Consider the following 21,600-nt stretch of genomic DNA (forward strand, 5'->3'; position numbering starts at 1 on the left):
GTTAAACTTGAAGTTAACATGTTAGGGATGTGGTAGCTTAGTGGCTAAGGTGCTGGACTACTGATTGGAAAGGTGTGAGTTTGAATCCCAAGCTGCCACTGCTGGGCCCCTGAGCAAGGCCCTTAACCCTCAATTGCTCAGCTGTATAAAATGAGATAACAATGTAAGTTGCTCTGGATAAGGGCGTCTGCCAAATGCCATCTATTTTAAAAGTGTTTGTTTAATTATTTCTATTAAATCTTCTCAAAGCCTTTTTTCCAATTTGTGGTTTCTTTTCCTAATCTACTGAGTTTTTAGACTCGGTTAAATAGACTTAATTAACTGTTACAATTGTTTTGCTGTGAAGTGAGTCAAACTGACTGAATCTCAATAAATAAATAAATAAATAAAGGGACAGTGGGTTATACCACAGTCAAGGATCTTGCTTGGGGCAAAAATCATTATATTCTGAAAATTATAAAATAGGCTTGAGGGGTTTCTAGTAACATTTGACATGTTAAATTTTTAAACAACTATTTAATTAAAAAAAAAAAAGTATATATTATCACATGCAATATTTTATAATATATTAAAAAATATCTAAATGGCCAAAAAAATGAAATAAAATGAAATAAAATAATAAAAATAAATAAGTAAATAAAAAATATTTAAAATATTTCATGGTCAAAATGTGAACATTTAGTGAGTAAACACACAGGACATTCACATTCCATATTTACCTGATGTCAATTCTTATAACTTTACAAAATGATCAATTAATACAACAAATTTAAATATTTTTTTATTTAGTCATGTTATAAATTATACAGCAAGTGTAAACAGAACGATACAAGTCTATTCAAGACGATGTAAGAATAATCAAAAAACACCATTTTATAACAATCCATTTCAGCAGATATTTTTTTATCTTTAAATTACATTTTGTCCACATTTACCAGATGCAGCACTTTCACTAGCCTTACATCATCTGCTTTTATCAAACCCCAACCTCTGGAGAACATGTTCAGTATTCTCATCCAGATATCTCCCGTGTTGTGTCTCAGAGATATTGATTTCCTGTCCGACTTGCAGTAGAATATTACAAAAAAAATGTGCTTGGATACAAATCTACGAGTCTGTACAGAGTTATTTGCTGTCACAAAAAATGTGATGGAAAAAAAAGAAAGGATTTGTTTTAAATAAAATAGTATATAGCGAGTGTGTAACAATACAAATGTACAAATAGACATATTAATCGAAGTACTACGAATAGACATCTACTGAAGGTCTTAGTAAATAATTTAAAGCAATAGTGTTAATGTAGTAAGTATCGAGTGCATTGAAAAAAAAAATTCAGTGTTACTTCATACAGCAGTAACTAATCCAACCTACATTTTCTTATTGTTTTACACTTCGTATATAGAAAATTCTAGACATTAAAATACTTTTAATACAGTTTCGAATGTTCACTTGTCAATATCAAAATCGATTTATTTTAAAAACACATTCATTCACACAATAATAGCTACAGGTAGACGTCCTCTAAAGTCTAAAGCGGCCGAGAAGTCCATGTAGTTGCATTGGTCGGAGTTTCATGTGGAAAAATATCGATGTTTCAATCAGTTTTTCACCTTAAAGCAAAAAAAGTGTTGTTTTTTTTTTTTTTACTTTTTCATCTGCTTGATCTGAACGATTACAGCGATTAAAGATCAGGGTTAGAACCTGATACCTGATACATTACTAATTTGTTCATCTGTTTTTGTTTTGTCTAAAAAAAAAATTTATGCCGGAAATGTTTTTAAAAATCACGCAAGTTTTGTTTCAATATACAGTGAATTTATACAGGAATTTTATTTGTGCTTTCAGACTTTTGGACCCTGTTGTATAGATTGTACAAGTTAGAGTGTTTTATGAACAACAGAAAAAAATATTAAAGTTGTAAAATTGTAAAAAAAAAAATTAAATTAAAAAAATTAAAATAATAAGAAAAATTAAATGAAAAAAATTAAAAATCCTATTTTAGTGCATGCTAAAAATGTGCCATTGTTGTTTTATGTCTTTATGTATAATTTTAAGAAAATTAAAAAAATAAAAATAAACGCAACGTAGATGGATCCTTATCTCCGAACACTGTCCTAGCCGTAATCTCCGGTGACTTCCAGAAACGCTGTACAGCCCACATTTCCCAACCTCTAACAACACTACAAAACACAATACATCAAAATTTCAACCTGATCTACAGTAGTTCTCATAATGACCATGTGGAATTGCTTTATGAGGTATAAAACACTTAAATAGCACTGGAGAGTCAGGATAACTGCCCAGGAGGTCAAAGATGGATGGTTATGATACAATCAGACTGCTAGCACAGCTGAAAAGACTGAGAAAGCGACTTAGCGTTTCTCCTTACAAGTTAGCGTCCAGACAACTGAAGCTAGCAAGCACATTTTTTTCTTCTTCTTTCATCAGACTAATTAGCGATTCATCACATCCGTGTTAGAAAGTAGTAGAGTTCAGCTTTTCGCCACAGGACATCTAGGATTGATTGTTTTTCTCCACAATTATGTCCAGCTGAGCTAGGCTAATGCGGTAGCCGTAAGCGTCATGCTAGTGCTTTTATCCAGTGTATGAGCTTGTCATATATAACAAGTGTAATTAGATTTATTTGAGCTATTTCTCAACAGTGCACTATAACGTATTAGAAACACTTCATTACGGGGTTTTTTCTCATGTCTGCGATAAACTGTGGGAAAGGTCATCAGAGCATATAGAGTCTGAGAACCTGAGGGTTTGGCACACTCCTAGAAAAATATTGCAACTCTAAATGTTTTTCAGTTTTTTCCCATTGGAGGAAACTTTAGATGTTCCATTGAAAACCTTTTAAAATATGAATTTTGGGGGGAAAATGGACCATCACAAGTTCCTAAGTAGACCCTTCTGTGGATTTTTTTTACCATTTTTCAGTTTGTCCTTTCGGGAGAAACCACTAAATTTGAAATTTGTTGGGTAATGGGTTGAGTTGTTGGGTAATAGGTTGGGGTGGGACATTGGGTAATTGGTGGGGTGGGGTTGTTTGGTGTATGGTGTGGGTTGTTGGGTAATGTTTGGGGTGGGAAGTTGGGGTCATTTGCTTGGGTTGGGTTTTGGGTAATGGTTGGGTGGGAAGTTGATTAACCGGTTGGGGTTCTTGGGTAATGGGTTGGAGTGGGAAGTTGGGTAATTAGGAAATGTATTGGTGTGGTTTATGGTAATTGGTTGGGGTGAGGTTGTTGGGTACCGGTTGCTGTGGGAAGTTGGGTAAAGGGTTGGATTTGTTGGGTAATGGGTTGGGGTTGTTGGGTAATGAATGAAGTGGGAAGTTGGGTCAGAGGGTTAAGTTGGGGGTTGGGTAATGGGTTGGGAAGTTGGGTAATTGGTGAAGTGAGGTTGTTAGGAAATGTATTGGTGTGGGTTGTATAGTAATTGGTTGGGGTGAAGTTGTTGGGTAATGGTTGGGGTGGGAAGTTGGGTAATGGGTTTGGGTTGTTGGGTAACAGGTTGGGGTTGTTGGGTATGAAGTGGGAAGTTGGGTTCAGAGGGTTTAGTTTGGGGTTGGGTAATGGGTTGTGGGTGTGGCAACTTTTCCTTCACAAAAGGTTCCAAGTACAACATCTTAAGAAAGCAATTCCTTTCGGAAGCTTCTTTCCTCCAGCATACATGAGATACAATCTACTGTAGTTACAAGAATAACACTCCTTGTAACCTCTCTTTTCCTTCTGGAAGAACCCAGAGAAGTTAAAAATTCTTACAACAGAGATGAAATACCTCTGACATACCTATGAAACACTTCATGTAGAACGTCCTGACAAAGCTTGAACTCCTAAATATCGAAAGAATGCCAGAGGAACCCATGGAATGTACCAAAAAAGTGCACATGGCACATATGCTATCTCCGAGCTGGCTAACAGTCAACTTAGCAAAATGTTTACTTGTATGTTGTGATTCAAAATAAATAAATAAATAAATAAAACGTTCTTTGAGTTTCCATAAAAAACATTATTGGCATGTTTTTAGTTGGAAGTTTTAACACAGAATTTTACATGCTACTTTTTTGGGTCTGAGACCATTTTGTAAGAAAACAACGGAAACGCTGTTTCTTTTTTTATAACGAATAATTATCAAACATTTACTCACTCCATGTTCTGTCTACTCTGATAATCTGATAATGACAAAAAAAAAAGATCTGATATTCCAAAATGCAGAGGAAATAATCCAAGTCTCAACTGAAATGTGCATTGTGTAGCACTGCATTGTGACAACCGAGAGCGAGTGAAAGTTTCTTGTTTTTAGCACTGAAAGGTCTCTCTCATTCCTCCCTTGTGGAGTGATAGATTGTGAAGCGGTCACTCGGGGGAATGTTTTCTATAAAACATAAAAGAGGAATGAAAATGAGAGCAGGATGAAGGGAGCATGTTCTATAAGAGAGACAAAATGAAAGACCGAGTGATGCAAGAGCGGTGTCTGGAAAGGTCAGTTCTCGGCAGGGACCACCTCCATGAGGATCTGTAAGGATCTGTTCACAGAGTCTGCGAAAGGACACAGAAGCAAAGGCGATATTAGATATTCCACTAAATATTAATAGGCATCTGTGTTGTCAGGGCAAGAACTTGTTACGATATATATATCGTTCTCCCAAACCTGAGAGTCTGTTGAACCACATGGGTTTCCTGTCGAAAACGATGAAGATGTAGTAGGCCGGAATTCCAGTGAGCATGATGCCGAAGCCGATCCCTGTGTTAACCGGATCGGAGTAGAGCGAGAGGAAGACCATGAAGAAGCAGGTGAAAGAGAAAACCGCCGGGATAAAGATGGGGACCTGAGGGAGAAAAGCGCAGCGAGAGACGCAGGAGAAGATTAGGCACAGCTCAAGACATTAACATTAATGATAATAGCTAACGTTAGTCTTGAATTTCTTCTCACCATGATCATGATCACTCATTTGCATTTTAATATCATTAAGATCATCACGACGTTCTGGGGCAGGGGTATATTTGTGTATTAGATTGTCGATTGAGTTTATAATGACTAGCAGTCCATAAAGTTCCTCACCGTCTTAAGCTGCGACACTCGCTACTGATTTTCCATTTCATCAAGGAAGTAGAGGAAGATAATAACTTTGATGGGTTCCGTTGTTAAGCGACTAGGATTAGCATGCTAATGCCAGTCCATGCTAATGCTAAAGTTCTTTTCAATACAAACCTAGGAGATTATGGAGCTTTTTGGTTTAATGGTCACGTCTCCGCCTCCTCACCACCTCCAGCGGTTTTCATTATGTGACACTCAACATCTTAAAGTGAGGAATAACACACTACAGGGTGTGCTTTTAGAGGAACCTAATCAGCGACTGGATGATGGGATGTGATCCGACATGTGGGAGTTTAACAAAGGGCCAAATTGTGATGTCTAGACGACTGGATCAACTCCAAAACTGCAGCTCTTGTGGCGATCTACAGTGGTCACTATCTGTCAAAAGTATACTTGTGAGTATCCTGTAAGTTGTGAGGTGGGGCCCATGAAGGGCCCTTCTGCTGCTAAAATCTCTGTGAAAGACCCCACATCACACCATTAGGGATCAAGTGAAGTCCATTCCTTGACAGGTCAGGGCTGTTTTGGCAGCAAAAGGGGGACCAACACAATATTAGGCAGGTGGTCATAATGTTATGCCTGATCAGTGTATGTTACAGAATAGTGAAATTCTTTCTTCATATATCCCATCTCTAGAAGGTTGGGGTCAGAGGACAGGGTCAGCCATGATGCAGCGCCCCTGGAGCAAGGGGGTGTTGGGGGCCTTGCTCAAGGGCCCAACAGTGGCAGCTAAGTGGTTCTGGGGCTTGAACCCTGATCAGCTGATCAACAACCCAGAGCCTTAACCACTTGGGCTACCAGCATTCACAATTATTTAAAGCTATTAAAAACACCCTGCTTTTACTATTACCAAGAAAGGAAGGGAAAACTTAGCATTCCAACTTTACTGACACTGGACACTCCTTCCATAAATGTAACATAAACAGCTCAACAATTGTGCTTATTATTATTATTATTATTATTATTTATTCCTTTATGTCAATTAAACAAGTCTGTGATCTATTACTATAAAATCTTTAACACCTTAAAATCTGCTGACCAATCAGAATTCAGATTCAGCATCTATATATAGTTCATGTCATTGTAATATCTACCTTGAAAGGACGTGGCATTTCGGGTCGTGTGTAGCGCATGTAGATGAGTCCGACCACGGCCAGGCCGATGAAGAGCCAGCGCAGGAAGCTCATGAAGTTCAGCAGGCTGTAGAGATCTCCGACGAACAGGAGGAGCATGGTGAGGGGGTACTACAGAGTGATGGGGCAGGAGGAAGAAAAAATTTCCTTAAGACATACTAGTAATATTATCGGTTATATTAAAGGTTTCCTTTCAAGATGGATGTTGAAATGTAAATTCAGTTCATTTGAAAATGAATAAAAGACGTTCTTGAATTTTAAAAATGTTAAGATTTTACATCAAATTGTTTATTCTTTTTTCATCCTATTGACCTCCATTGTACCTGCTGGTCACATCAGAGCTCACCTGTGATAACACCAAAACGTCTCACCAAAATCATAAAATGAACCGAAATAATAAAAATCCAGGATTAACCATCCAACTAGCACCAGATCCACATGAACTGTGCGAGTATGGTAAATAACTTAGATAAAAAGGTAGAGGAAGTGCTTCAGAGTGCCTGCATGACTCACCAGGACAATTACAGCAGCTACCGGAGTGTGACGGCGAACATGCACCATAGACAGAACTTCAGGAAGTTGACCTTCTCGAGACGCCACGTAAAACATTCTGGGAAAGAAGGAGTAAAAAAAAAACGAGGACCAGGCTGAATGTAAGAGCAGGAAGAGTATCAGCACTTTGTGTTTTATGGCATGAAGATGATATTAATAAATAGACTCTGTGACACTGTGATATTACTCAGTCCCCAAGGTAACATGTTTTATTTCTCACTTCCTGTTTACTGTATAATTAGGACAGAAGATGTAGATGTAACACATGGAATGAAAAGAATAATATGAAATGAAAAAGGCTAGATTATGCAGCTTTGCTTCTTTGTATATTTCAGCTTTATGCTAACAAGGTAAACAAGGCTTTTGCTAATCTTTGTTAACTTTCTACATATAGGGTAGCTCATGTGGTTAAGGCTCTCGGTTCTTGATTGAAAGATCTTGGCACTGCTAAGGCCCCTGAGCCCTTAACCCTCCCTGCTCCAGGGGTGCTGTATCATGGCTGACCCTACGCTCTGACCCCAACCTCCAAACATGGGATATATATGAGGAAAGAATTCCACTGTGCTCTAATGTATATGTGACAAAATTAAGCCTTCTTCTTCTTGCACTTGTCTTTAGTTATTACTTTATGCTAGCTCAGGAACACCAGGCATAAGGCATGAAACACACCCCAGTCCATCACGGGCCAACCTGAGTCATTTATAACCCTAAATTATAGACTTTAAAGAGAATATTTTGTGCTTTTTTAATGCACCAGATAATAATGATCACTGTTTCTGTTCCTTAACGATCCCATTAGGCGTCATCTGTTTAAAAGCATCTGACACACCAAGCTGCCGCCAAGAACTAGTTGCCTTCTGGCATGCGGTGTCTTCTGCAATAGGTTGCACTTCAACACACTGCAAATAGAAAGGCTAACCGTTGACATGAAAACTAATTCTGAGCCTGTGGGAAAGAAAATAGTGCTTCACACGAGGAGAGGCATTTACTTGGGTTCTTATGGAAATGGGGAAAAACTATAGAAGTTGATCATTTCATGAACTGTAAACTCGGAACACTGTACAGTGGAACATCTCCTTTACGAATTGTCATCTTAAGAATTGAAATTTTGCAAGAAGTTTGCATCGGTATACGAAGCATTTTCGGTATAGGAACGAACAGAACCGAACACTGGCTAAGTTTCGTGTACATCTGGGAGCCGTTCAAAACTTGTTAGCATCAGTGGAAAGCCAACGGAAGTGAGTTGAAGTATTTTACAGTTTTTTTTCAGTTAGTGAAAGCTGTTTGGAAAGTCAACCCACAATACCAACGTTGCCTTCAGCCTGTGTTCAAGAGCTAGGTGATTTTTCAGGTGTTTTTTTGTTGACAGATTGGTGGCGTGGGCGGTCTGTTCTATTTTTAGCCCAAGCTTGGTGGCACAACTTCCTGTCAGGAGCCTTGACATGGAATGCTTGGCTTGGGTTAGTTCTCTGTAAGCAGCCATACAGTTTACATACACTTCATATTGGGAATATTGGTCATATTTTTGGGCGGCTGGAACGGATTATCTGCATTTACATTATTTCTTATGGGAAAATTCGTTCACAATAAAAATTTTCATCTTAAGAACTCTCTTCCAGAACAAATTCAATTCTTATGCTGAGGTTCCACTGTATATTATAGACACCAGAATCGGTAATTATATTGACATAACATTTTAACACACTGTTTAGTTTTAGTCATGAAACAGAAAAATTTCTTTCTATCACCTACTATTTTTCCCCGAAGGCCAAATTTATTGTGTCTGTGTTGATGATTGAATGTCTTTGTCATGTTCCACATCTTGGTGGTGGTAAATATGAAGCTCATATGAAAGTAGACACTGAGGACTTTAAGAATTTGTAGTGTTACAGAAGAATTTCTGTTTTTCTCTAGCCTTCTAGGAGCAATATGTTCATAGAAAAAAAAAACAATTCATTTTTTTCCACACAAATGTTTGTATCTTCAAAGTAAATGTTGATATCAAACCCATTTCTGCTCTCTGAGATGCCCCGAGTGCTTGTTCTTCAAAAAAGCAGCTCAAATTTGATCTTCAACCAGTAAAATTCGGTGTAAGGTTATCCAACAGAGGGAAAAACAGACTGAAATCCAACAAATCCTGACTCATTTTATGTCAGCCTCACAGCCTGAGAATTTTGTAGTTTTGTAGCAATAGCAATTTTTGACCAAAGAAGAATCTAGCATCTAATAGAAAGTAGTTTTAGATGACCTTCTTGTTTGTAAACATCACAGCAGAACAGTAAGTAATTTTCTTCACAAATCGAAACGCTAGTCTGGACAGCCAATCGGAAGCTCCGAAATACTTAATATGGTCTATTGGGAACTTGCACACTGGTGATTGGGAAAATGACAGGTGATGGAAAGCTATGGGTGATGTAGATGTCTCAGAGTCTAAATCTGGGGACATTATAGTCCATATGAATGAGTATAGAATTAATACACATCAAATCCTGTTGCAGTTGATTCTGACTCTCACCTGGAGATGGCAAAAGTGCATCCGTTCATAGAACCGAAGCAGGAAAGAGCCACGAAGATGGGAACCGCGATGGAGAAATTCCCATAAACTTTTTCAGCAAATGTCTGAGAATAGAGATGTGAGTAGAGAAAGACAGAAATAGAGAAAGACCGAGAGAGCGAGAGAGAGAGAGAGAGAGAGACAGAGAGAGAGAGCAAGGATATGAAAACATATTTAGTTTAAACAAATAAGAACACAACATTGATTTTCCATTTTCTTCCATTTTGAATGCAGTGTGTGTTTAGGAATAACAGGTGTGGTAAAAAAAAGGTTTCATCTTCGCTGTGTGAGCGAGCGTGTAGAGCGAGAGCAGCCATAAATGAGTGCATTACGTGGGTGTAATGGGATGAAAAAGCTTTTAGAGCATCCCTGAGCTGAGCTGGAGATCTCCAAACACACAGACACACACACACACACACACATGCTCTGCCGTTGTCTGTTACAGCGGGAGCTATATGATTACAGCAGGAGAGCAACACACAGACCTGAGCGTCTCTATGAAATTACATTTACTTTCCGGAGAAGGAAGGTGTCGGCTATTACAGTCATTAATGGTGGTGTACAGTGTGATTTTAAAGTTCTGGCGTCCTCTATTATAGATCTCGTCTGTCTCTCTCTCTCTCTCTCTCTCTCTCTCTCTCTCTTTCTCTCTCTCTACACACACACACATACACAGGAAGGAGGATAATGGTGTGTGAGATGCAGGCAGGTACACAGCAGCGTGATTACAGTGATCAGACTTTTTGTTGGGGCGAAATCAACAAACGTGTTTACTTGCGAAACGAAGCTGAAAAAAGCGAAATGAAAGAAAATTGCATTATGAAACACTGCCGGATGACATTCCCAGAGATGAGCTGGCAACCCGGGGGCAGTGACGATGATGATGATGACGATGATGATGGTAATGATGATGACGATGTAGTACTCACCACAGCAACAGCACTCGAAGTGAGCAGCTGGTCAGCTGACATCACGGTGTAATATGCGACATTGGTCAGCGTGTAGCATACGGTTACAATCGCCATGGAGATACAGATGGCCAATGGGACGGTTCTGGAAAATAAATAAATATATGTATATATATATATATATATAAATTAGACAATCAGGACATGAAGTAAGCCGATCCTTTGAGTAAGTGCACTATTAGTATGGAGTTTTAATGAAATATTTTCATTAGAATCTATACATCTATACATTACATGCTTTAAAGCTACTTTAAAGATGCTACAGCTCTTAAAGCGACGAGAATCCAATTTCGTCTCAAGTTTATACTGATGGATCGAGATCAAGCTTCCAGCTACGGACGCGTCTCTGTCTTGTCTCCGAATGCCGGCCTGCCCTCACCTCTCTGGACGATCCACTTCCTCTGTGACGAAATTCAAGTAGAACCTGTAAAGAAAAAAAAACAAAAACAGCTCAGATATTTTTTTAGCAGCTCAATGATCTCATGGATGATCTCTGAGTTAAACTCACCAGCCAGCGTAAGCATACATCCCTGAGTAGAAGGCCAGGGGAAGGTCCGACAGCTTCACCGAGTGCACCTCAAATGCGTTCTGAAAGTGTTTGGTCTCACCTGCAGACAGAAGAAATTGTAGCTCATGAATGAAACAGACATTCTGGTAGAAATACCAGGAATTTACACCATATTCCTATCGTACAGGTTCATTACATTACCCAGCATCCATTGCACTTGTGAAATACATAATTTTTATACATAAGAATATAAAACCTTAATGTAATACAAATATAAACCTTAATTATAAAAACTTTCACTTTTAATTCCATTTTCTGGCTCTATTTCATGTTTATTTTCAGCAAAACCCTTAGATTTAACTGGAACAAAACCAAAAAACAAGCTTTGAGTAGCAATACATATCCATTTAGTCGGTATAAAGACTTCTCTGTGCAGAAACGGCTAAACCTGATCATTAAAGTTAGTAATAAATGACTCAAGAAGTCACAAGTACAGTACGAAATTGTAGCCGATTAAATCTGAGTCATTATGTGATTCATTTCCTGAGAAGCGAAACAAGAAAATGACGCTTTGCTGTATCACTGCCAAGTAAACGAGTGTATTCTGATTCACTTAGCCAGAAGGCATGTTCTAGAAAATTTCAGTCAATACGTCTACAGTAATTCGATTATTTGTATGCTAACAGATAAGATCGTTTCCTTTATCCAGGAGTTTATTTGGATGTGAGATGGAAATTCATCCACAGTGGGATTCCAGTCCATTACACGGCAACATGCACCAATTCACTGGTTAATTAATGTTGCACCAACCAACATGTTTTTGGGAATGTCTGTGGGAAGAACCCAAAGAACCCAGGAGGACCATGCAGAGCTCCAAAACAATCACACAAGTATCTTTAGGAAGGTTAGGTTTGAAGGACCCTCATGTGACTCTGCCCCCTTTCCATAAGGAAAATGACTCCTGGTGAATTTTTTCTTTTCCTTTTCATTTTTTTTCCCCTTCCATCTTCACCTCTACATGTTCTTTCATTCATTAAAAAGCTTCTGAAAACCATTAGAGGTTGCTTTTGATTGGTTTGTAATGGTTAATAACATTGTTTGGTGTTTTCCATACAGGTCAGTATCACAATGTTAAGGCTCCTCATGGCTCAGCGGTTACTAATTTTAAGCATGCTTGAGCCTCCAGTGTTCTGAGTTCCCAGTGTGACCACTGCTTCTTTCCAGACCTGCCTGATCCATCCAGATGCTGTAACTCTGGTTGGAGTCTCATGGTTTAGTGGTGCGCACTGCTGCTGGGGATAGATCTGAGTGGACAGTCTGTGACCCAGGGGACTGCAGTGGATAGAACCACTTGGAGACTATCACGTCGTCTCTGAACTGCCATTTCCTCAGTCAGCAGAAAGGAATTAGTGTTAAGTCTATAATAAACTCAGAAACTACACTGACCTATTAGTTCCTCAAGAGCTCTTGGTTGCTGTTGTAGAACAGACATTATTTAATTACATTTACATTATTTAGTGTCCAGTGTCACCCAAATGAGGATGAGGTTCCCTTCTGAGCCTGGTTCCTCTCAAGGTTTCTTCCTCATATCATTTCAGGGAGTTTTTCCTCACCACTGTCACCTCAGGCTTCTCATTAGTGATAAATGTTAGAGATAAATAGTAAGTTTAATCTTTATCATTTTTTTATTTCTGTAACAATGTGCATTGTTAAAAGCATTATACAAATAAATTGAATTGAACTGATGGTTGTGTAATGGGGGTCAGTGGTGGTACTGGAGTCTGGTGGCCTTTTATGGAGGTTGTGGTGCTATGCTGTGGTTTAATGATGATTTAATGGACATTATGAACTACTGTGGTCTGCTTAATGCCTGCTTGCAAACAAACAAAGACTTGCAATGCAAATATTTCATAAGGATATCATTTAAGGGGAAATCATGAAGGTATTCGGCAAATTTCCCCCAGAAAGTGAGAAATATTCAATACTTTTGGGTTTTGTACATGTCCCAGGCTAAGATTGGTATTAGTTTTGCCTAGGAGTAACTGTAACAGCTCTTTATGTGTGTGTGTGTGTGTTTGTGTGTTTGTTTTTTGTTGTTTTCACCTTTCTACACTGGTACCACAGGAAATAACAAATCAAAATGAAAGAGGAAGCAACAAAACCAACAACACAATAGCAATTCAAAGAGACAACTGCAATCTAAGAAAAAGGAAAGCAAAAATAGACACATGGAAAGATTAAAAACACAACAGGAACCACAAAAAAAAACAAAAAAACCCATCAGTAAAAATAAAATAATGCATATTTAAAAAAAAGAAGAAAAAAAAAACACAAGGGGAAATAACAAGACCTAAACACAACAAAAGTAAAAATTAATGAAGCAAACAGTAAAAATGAAAATAAAAAATAAAATAAAGTAAGTAAAATAAAATAAAATAGCTCAAAAGAAAATTTTAAAAACACAACAGGAAAACTAAACAAAACTAAAAACACACACAAAATAAATAAATATATATAAATAAATAAATAACTTAAAACACAAGAGCTCTACCCAAAACACTACGGCACATCAAATACAATAACAAAAACAAACAAATAAAATAAAAGGAGTTAAATATAAAAACACAACAGAAAATCCAAGTTAGACTTAAGGTTAAAAAAGACCAGAGTAAATAAAATAACAGAACAACAAAGCTAAAAGCACCAGAAAAAAATAAACCCACAACATTAAACCCACAAACACTGAAAAGAACAAGTGAAAACGTGAAATCAGAAACATTATCTGAAAGAGGAAAAGGTACTTCCTGACTGAAGAGCGAGAGAGAGAGAGAGAGAGAGAGAGAGAGAGAGAGAGAAATGGAAAGCAGGAGGATGTTTACACAAAGAGGAAATACAACTCTAAATGAATCCACTCATGCTTTTCTTCATGCTTAGTTCTTATCAGAGGGTCAGATTATGTTTCTTTAGATATTCTGCCAACTTTGCTGTGCATTATATCGAGTTTGTTCGTACTGAGGAGCCATATAAAAGAGTTATTCATGAAAAAAAGTTCTCTTTGTTCTCTTCAGCATTCGTTTTTCAGCATGTTGCCTGATGACGGACTGAAAAAGTGTGATTTTTTCCTCGCTGATGTTCATACACCACGTCCAATCAGCAGCAAGCATGTGCTGTTCAATAATGCCAATAACAATAATGTTCAATAACATCTATTCCCTTTTCCACTGAAAAATGAATGATTTCTGATTGGCTCTTGTGTGTTTTTTGCACTTGAATTGATGTAATGTTCATTCTACTAATGTTATATTGATATCATGTTCGTTCTACTACAGGAAGCTTATTTTCTGTTTAATGACTTGAACTTAAACATCTGTATTTGACTTAAATGGAAATTCTGCCTTTAATTTAAATGCACATCTGTGAACAAATACATTCAAATACATCTGTAAATCAACATTTGCTGTTGTTGATGTGTTTTGCACTTCTAGGGAAATTTAAAATTGGAATGCATCACTAATTTGTCAAGATTTAACGACTTTTTTTTTGCCTGCAAAGCAAAGATGACACAAGATTCATGTGAAAGGTCAGAAAAAAAAGTGATAGTTTGCTCACTGGGGATTAGCCAAGCGATGACGTTCGGGCGGAACAGTTAGGCGGATAGGCGGTTAGGCGTTTACCTTTGGACAGCTGATAAAGTCCGGGGACGATGATGATGACCATGGCGAGAAGTTTACTGAACGTGAGGAAGATCTGCAGCCTGGCTGTCCAGCTCACACTCATACTGTTAATGTACATAACCGTGGCTGAAAGACAGTGAATGCGAATCAAGTCACTGATCTTCTACAAACATCTCACAGGAAGGAGTCATTTCAAACTTCCTGTTTATGTTGATTCATAGATAATTGATAATTGAAAACTTCCTCAATTTCCAAGACAGATAAAAAGACAGCACGGTTACAGATTTTCGAAATGAATGAAATCTATCTGCAATATGGTTTGAAAAGTTAACTGTTAGATTATAAAGCTAGGTTATAATAAATGTTTATAAAATTACAGGCTTACTCAGTCCAATCGCTGTAGCAAGCTTGATTGCAAACTCTGGCACGCCACACGGCATAAAGATTGGCTCCAAAATGTAGCGTCCGAATGCCAGAGAAATCACGGCCATTCCTGCAGGCCTGGAAGAAGGAAAACCGACACAGTGGGTTAAGTGAAGATGAACAGATTTATCCACGTTTTGAGGTTTAAGCAGAACAAAATGTTTACTTTCATTAATCAGTTTTTATTTATTTATTTTTATTTATCATAGAAAGTCACTGAAGAAGAGACAGGAGTCAGAGCTGGAGGTAGCAGAGCTGAAGATGTTGAGGTTCTCTTTGGGAGTGACACGGTTGGACAGGATTAGGAACGAGTACATCACAGGGACGGCTCATGTTGGACGTTTGGGGGACAAAGTTAGGCAGAGGACAGATTAAGATGGTTTGGAGGAGGGAGAGTGAGTATATTGGTAGGAGAATGTTGGACATGGAGCTGCCAGGCAGGAGGCAAAGAGGAAGGCCAAAGAGGAGGTATATGGATGGAATAAATGAGGATATGAAGCTAGTGGGTGCAAGTGTTGAGGATGCAGAAGATAGGGATAGGTGGAGAGAGATGATCCGCTGTGGCCACCCCTGAAGGGAAAAGCCCAAAGAAGAAGAGGAAGATTTATCACAGAGAGGCTGTAGATATGGTTTGCTTTTGATACAGTATAATATATAAAAAATTAATAACATCATTTTAAATACTGTTGTCTTTCCAAGGCGTACAGAGCAGACCATATTTGCAAACCAAACGATCCATTTTCCTATTGTTTACGGTTGTGATGTCACTGCATTTGCATATGCAAATATTTAGCCTTCTGAGATAAACTAGGTGCCAAAAAAAATGTGGCTACAGAGAAACAAATCTATATGAAAATTCTTCCCAATGACAGAAATTTCTAATATATCACATTTTCACCACTATTTTACTTCACGCTAAAGTTTACTTCATACATTTAACCCCAAACAAATTTTTTACATATTTAATATTAAGACGTTTGGCAAGGATTACTGCCTTAAGTATATCAGCCTCCAAAAAAGCAAACCCACAACCCTAAAGTAATCATTTTCATTCTAATCTTTAATCTGTTAATGAACATCTGATATAAACTGATTAGCACGTAGCGGTATCTGGGCTGTAAACATGGACCACTCACCATGTGGGATATTAAATAGCCATGACATTGAGAACAATGTTTACATTCACCTGTTTATGCTACTTTTCGATTGGGTAAAAAAAAAAAAAAAGATAAATGAGGGAAGAGAATTCTTGAATGCATTTTTATGCATCACAATATGTAGGTTTACTAATAAAGAATAAAAAAGCTGTGGGAGCCAAAACAACTTATATCCATCTGTGTTTTTTTCTTTTCTTCAGATTTTGGGTTATTTATTTATTTATTATTCATGTGTTTTTTTTGTAATTTATTTATTTACTGTTTTTTAATTTTATATTCTTTTATATTATTTTATTTTATTTATTTATTTATTGTTTTGTTCATTTATTTATTTATGTGCTTTATTATAATTTATTTATTTAATGTTTTTAATTTTATATCATTTTATTGTACTTTTTCTTATTTATTTATTGTTTTTTTTTATTTTGCGTTATTTTAATTGTATTTTATTTATTTAATTATTTTTAATTTTTATTTATTTTTTTATATAGAACTACTTGAATTCAGGCATTTATAACAATTCATCTGACATCAGACAAGCAGTAAGTCAGTCAAAAACGCTGTTAGAAAATGGTTGTGTATTTAACATTATGTACTGTTGGTATTTTTTCAAAAAAATTGTAAAATCTTTTGAGACAAAATGGGAACATACAACACGAGCCCATTGTGTGCTACATAATTTACTCAGAAAGACCGACAGTGCTGAGATTTAACCTTCTAACATTCTACACACTACAGAACCCTAACCTCGGAGCTTTGTTTGCTGAAACAGGTAAATTCCCAACGAGCGACAGCTTTCCATCTGGTGTTTTTGGTACATTCCAGTCAGCTAATAACAGGAAGTAGCTTTAGATGTAGAAATTTCTTCTTTAACAGATAGTTACAAGTAATCGACTGCAAACTCATTGAAGCTAGACTAATTGTGTTATGTGTACTGATATGTATAATCGTTTATAATTGGGAAATAGTGTCAAAGAGGATCTGATTGAGTTTCCATTTTCAGACGTGCTTGAAATAGCGTGGCAAGACATCTAGTGGCATTTAATTATTTCTTAAGGTGACACATTTAGAAAAGATCTACCTTTTTCCATTGTTGCGTTGCATATTTCACAGCCCCCGAGGCTTCGGTGGTACGTGTTAAGAATATATCCATGAAAAAAAGAAAACTTCATTTTATTTTCCAAGCAACACTTCCACAGCCGGCAGCGAGTACAAATTATTTCATAAAAACTGTTTACCGGGTTTAATACACTGCGGTTTGAATGCAAAACCATTACTGTTCTGCTACAGGCTATTCGGCACCTTTTAGTGCACAGCTGCTGTGAAAACACAATACGCAAGAATCAAAGCATTACACATCCTGCCTTATTGATTTACTTTGAGTTTATAAAGTGAGACTGTTCAGGATTTTATATTTTTTTTAACCAAACCACGGATTCGATAAAGACGTTTAAGCGATGGTTTGGAAAATGTCCTGGGATGTGTTTACCACGTGATTTTTGCACAAATGTGTCATTCATGTGTTAACTGCCGTGTAGAATGAGACATAATTGCGTGGAATAAAAGGTGATAATTGGCACTGTTCACAATTCCGACTTGCGAGAACAAAACATAGCAACAGGCAAAGAGGCATGAAAAGACGGCATTGAAAAATTGAAAATTATCTGCTTTTCTTTAATATATATATATATATATTGTTTTAGATAATCCTCAGGCACGTTTGAAGAAAAAAAAAACCCTTGCAGGAGCTTCAGTTTTCAACAAAAAATAATACATGTACTAGAAATCAGGATATCCACAAAAGCCTGTAGAATGTGTGAAAAGATCATAATTGTGCTCAGGCATTTCAATCAAGCTACCTGTTCTATAGAAGTATATAAAAACACACCTTTTTTCCTGCTCTTTACAGTATGGTGTGATCAAAGGAGTCATGAATGAAGCTTGGCAGAAAAGCTGAAGAGTGTAATGAAAAGGAAATTCTTTGAAAAAAGTGATCATGTTTTTGTTCGGTCTTTATATGAAGTGTCACTGAAGATGGAGAGAAGCTAGTGCTGTGGGCCCTGAGTATATGATATTATAGATCTCCTAGAGTTACACAAGGTGTTAACATCATCTATAGAGATGGAGTGTATTCTGTATCAGTGTCAAAGTCAAAGTATTTTTCATTGTACAGCTCAACAGTTTTGTTTAGCTATATGGTCAGTGTTGCCAATGGACTCACACCAGGACTGCAGCAAATCTGCCTCCAGGATGAGTGTTGAGTTGCTTTTCTGTTTAACACGGGTGTACAGAGCGGTTCCTTTGTTCCAGTCCTCTGAGCTCTCTCATTAACACTGGATGTTTGTGAAACACACTGCTTTGTGTGTACTGGTTCACACTGCTGTGTGTGAAAATAAGGAGAAAATCAACCCATTGCAGAGATGATTTTCTGCCTGTCTGTTTGGTGTGAATATAATGTAAGTGAAGCTCTTCAGCTTTATTTCCATGTTGTTATGCATGAGGCTGCTGCCGTGGGATTGGCTGCACAGGTACTCCTAAGTTTATATATGAGAGGTGAAGTGAATAAGACTGAGTATCTCCTCATCATGGCCCCTGTTAGTGGGTGGGATATATTAGGCAGCAAGTCAACATTTTGTCCTCAAAGTTGATGTTAGAAGCAGGAAAAATGGACAAGTGTAAGGATTTGCGCGAGTTTGACGAAGGACCAAATTGTGATGGCTAGACCACTGGATCAGAGCATCTCCAAAACTGCAGCTCTTGTGGGGTGTTCAAGTCTGCAGTGGTCAGTATCTATCAAAACTGGTCCAAGGAAGGAACAGTGGTGAACCGGTGACAGGGTCATGGGCGGCCAAGGCTTACTGATGATGAAAAAGGGGGACCATCACAATATTAGGCAGGTGGTCATTATGTTCTACCTAATTGGTGTATATACAGTGGAACCTCGGCATACGAATGCCCTCCCTTACGAATTTTCGCCTTAAGAATTTAAATTTTGCAAGCAGTTTGCATCGGCATATGAAGCATTTTTGGCATAAGAACGAACCGAACCAAACCGAACGGCGGCTAAGTTGCGCATATGTCTGGGAGCCGTTCAAAACTTGTTAGCATCAGTGGAAAGCCAAGCAAAGCCAACTAGCACAAGCTTGGTTGCATGACTTCCTGTCAGGAGCCTTGACATGGAATGCTTGGCTTGGGTCAGTTCTTTGTAAGCAGCCATACAGTTTACATACGCATCGGTCATATTGGTCATATTTTTGGGCGGCTGGAACGGATTATCTGCATTTATGTTATTTCTTAGTCATTAGTATTTGTTTAGTCGAGCTTTTAATGTATAGTTTTCTTAGGTAAAGGAGCAGATCTGGAAGGTTTATGGTCATAGAGTGTTTGGTGACTGGGATGTGTTGGATGCTGTCATCTTACTACCCTCGCAAGTCGCTCAGGTTTGCAGACTGTGAAGTGGTTGGATGCTTTATGTCCCGGGAAGCCTTCATGTCTGTGACCTTCTGGCTCTACCTTTTAGTTATGATGTCATAGCTAGTCTTGCCGGAGTCCCTGCCTGCACTTTACACATAATTCTACATTGTCTTTAAGCATCACATGATCAGAAACTTAATATCTTTCTCTTTCTCTCTCTACCTTCTCTGTGGAGCTATACACCCCACTCCTGAGCTCCCAGTGTTTGCCAGTTTCCAGTGCGACCGCTGCCCTACCCCTGGTCAGAGTCTCATCGCTTGATGGTGCCCACTGGTGCTGTGGATGGATCTGTGTGGACCAGGAGACAGCCATGGACAGAGCCACTTGGTGACTTTCACACCATCACAGATCTGCCATTTCATCTGTCAGCCCGTGACAGCAAAGAACTAGTGTTTATAATGACCTTAGCAACTACAATGACCTAATAGTTCCTCATGGGTCATTGATTGCTGTTGTAGAATGGACATTAATCAGCTACAGTTACATTATTTTCTGTTTAGTGTCACCCAAATGAGGATGGGTTCCCTTCTGAGCCTGGTTCCTCTCAAGGTTTCTTCCTTCCATCCCAGGGAGTTTTTCCTTGCCACCATTGCCACAGGCTTGCTCATTAGGGATACAATAGTCTAATTATAGAATTTAATAATTTATTCTTATTTCTAGTTAATTAGTTATTTTTTATTTTTTATTATTATTTTTCATTTTCCCCTCCCCTTTCTCTGTTTTCTTCTTTTGTAAAGCTGCTTTGAGACAATGTTCATTGTAAAAGGCGCTATACAAAATAAATTGAATTGAATTGAATTCTTATGGGAACATTCGTCTCACAATACACATTTATACCTTAAGAACTCTTAACTCATCGAATTAAATTCATATGCCAAGGTTCTACTGTATATAAGAAAGGCCATAAAACTTTTGTTCAGTGCAGAATGAAGTAAGTTTTATGGCCTTTCTTTAGTAAAGACAATTGTTTCAGCTTTGGGTTCGAAAATAAATCCCACCACTACTTAATCAGTGTCAGTGAGAACCTACCATTACTTAAGATGAATCAATTTTCATTAATTTCCTTACTTCATTCTTTTACTGTATTTCACTAATTGGATTTCTGGGCTGTTAGTGAAATCAGATGAGCTGAAGTCAGGACGGAATCCGACGCTTATAACCAGAATAAAACACTGCTACCATCCTGATGCTGATTATTTTCCGATAACTGTATATCCTTAAGCCTATTATACTAAAGCAGTTTGCCAATAATCGCAATAAAAGAGGAACAGACTGGACATTTTATCCATTTTTATGTAAGATTTAAATTTCTGGCATTTATCCAGAGTGACTTACATTTTTATCTCATTTTATACATCTGAGCAATTGAGGATTAAAGGCCTTAAGTCTATACTTATGTATAGAATGTGTGTGTGTGTGTGTGTGTGTGTGTGCATGTATAGACTGTGTGTGGTATGTGTGTATGTGTGAATGGTGTGTGCATGTATAGAGTGTGTGTGTGTGTGTGGTGTGTGTGTATGGTGTGTGTGTGTACATGTATAGACTGTGTGTGGTATGTGTGTATGGTGTGTGCATGTATAGACTGTGTGTGTATATGTGTGTATGGTGGGTGTGTGTGTGTATGGTATGTGCATGTATAGACTGTGTGTGTATGTGTGTATGGTGTGTGTGTGTGTGTATGGTACGTGCATGTATAGACTGTGTGTGTATGTGTGTATGGTGTGTGCATGTATAGACTGTGTGTGTGTATATGGTGTGTGCATGTATAGACTGTGTGTGTGTGTATGCTGTGTGTGTATGGTGTGTGCATGTATAGACTGTGTGTGTGTGTGTGGTGTGTGTATATGGTGTGTGTGTATGGTGTGTACATGTATAGACTGTGTGGTGTGTGTGTGTGGTGTGTGTGTGTGTATGGTGGTATGGTGTGTGCATGTATAGACTGTGTGTGTGTGTGTATATGGTGTGTGTGTATGGTGTGTACATGTATAGACTGTGTGGTGTGTGTGTATGGTGGTATGGTGTGTGCATGTATAGACTGTGTGTGTGTGTGTATA

The 21,600-nt window shown here is 37.9% G+C and overlaps 1 protein-coding gene across 1 annotated transcript in view; it reads right to left on the reverse strand.

Moving 5' to 3' along the window:
• Positions 1-765: 765 nt before the first annotated feature.
• Positions 766-21,600, reverse strand: part of slc7a11 (solute carrier family 7 member 11) — a 34,738-nt gene continuing 13,903 nt past the window's right edge. The window contains exons 3-12 of the mRNA XM_058397134.1: positions 14,878-14,993; positions 14,493-14,618; positions 10,819-10,918; positions 10,690-10,734; positions 10,272-10,395; positions 9,304-9,407; positions 6,750-6,846; positions 6,198-6,347; positions 4,657-4,834; positions 766-4,544 (exon numbers count right to left, since the gene is read on the reverse strand). Coding sequence (XP_058253117.1) covers positions 4,489-4,544; positions 4,657-4,834; positions 6,198-6,347; positions 6,750-6,846; positions 9,304-9,407; positions 10,272-10,395; positions 10,690-10,734; positions 10,819-10,918; positions 14,493-14,618; positions 14,878-14,993 — 1,096 coding nt within the window. The 3' untranslated portion in view covers positions 766-4,488. The remainder of the gene's footprint in view (positions 4,545-4,656; positions 4,835-6,197; positions 6,348-6,749; positions 6,847-9,303; positions 9,408-10,271; positions 10,396-10,689; positions 10,735-10,818; positions 10,919-14,492; positions 14,619-14,877; positions 14,994-21,600) is intronic.

The sequence above is a fragment of the Hemibagrus wyckioides genome, linkage group LG08 (genome assembly GCF_019097595.1).
Source record: "Hemibagrus wyckioides isolate EC202008001 linkage group LG08, SWU_Hwy_1.0, whole genome shotgun sequence".
In the NCBI taxonomy this organism is placed as follows: domain Eukaryota; kingdom Metazoa; phylum Chordata; class Actinopteri; order Siluriformes; family Bagridae; genus Hemibagrus; species Hemibagrus wyckioides.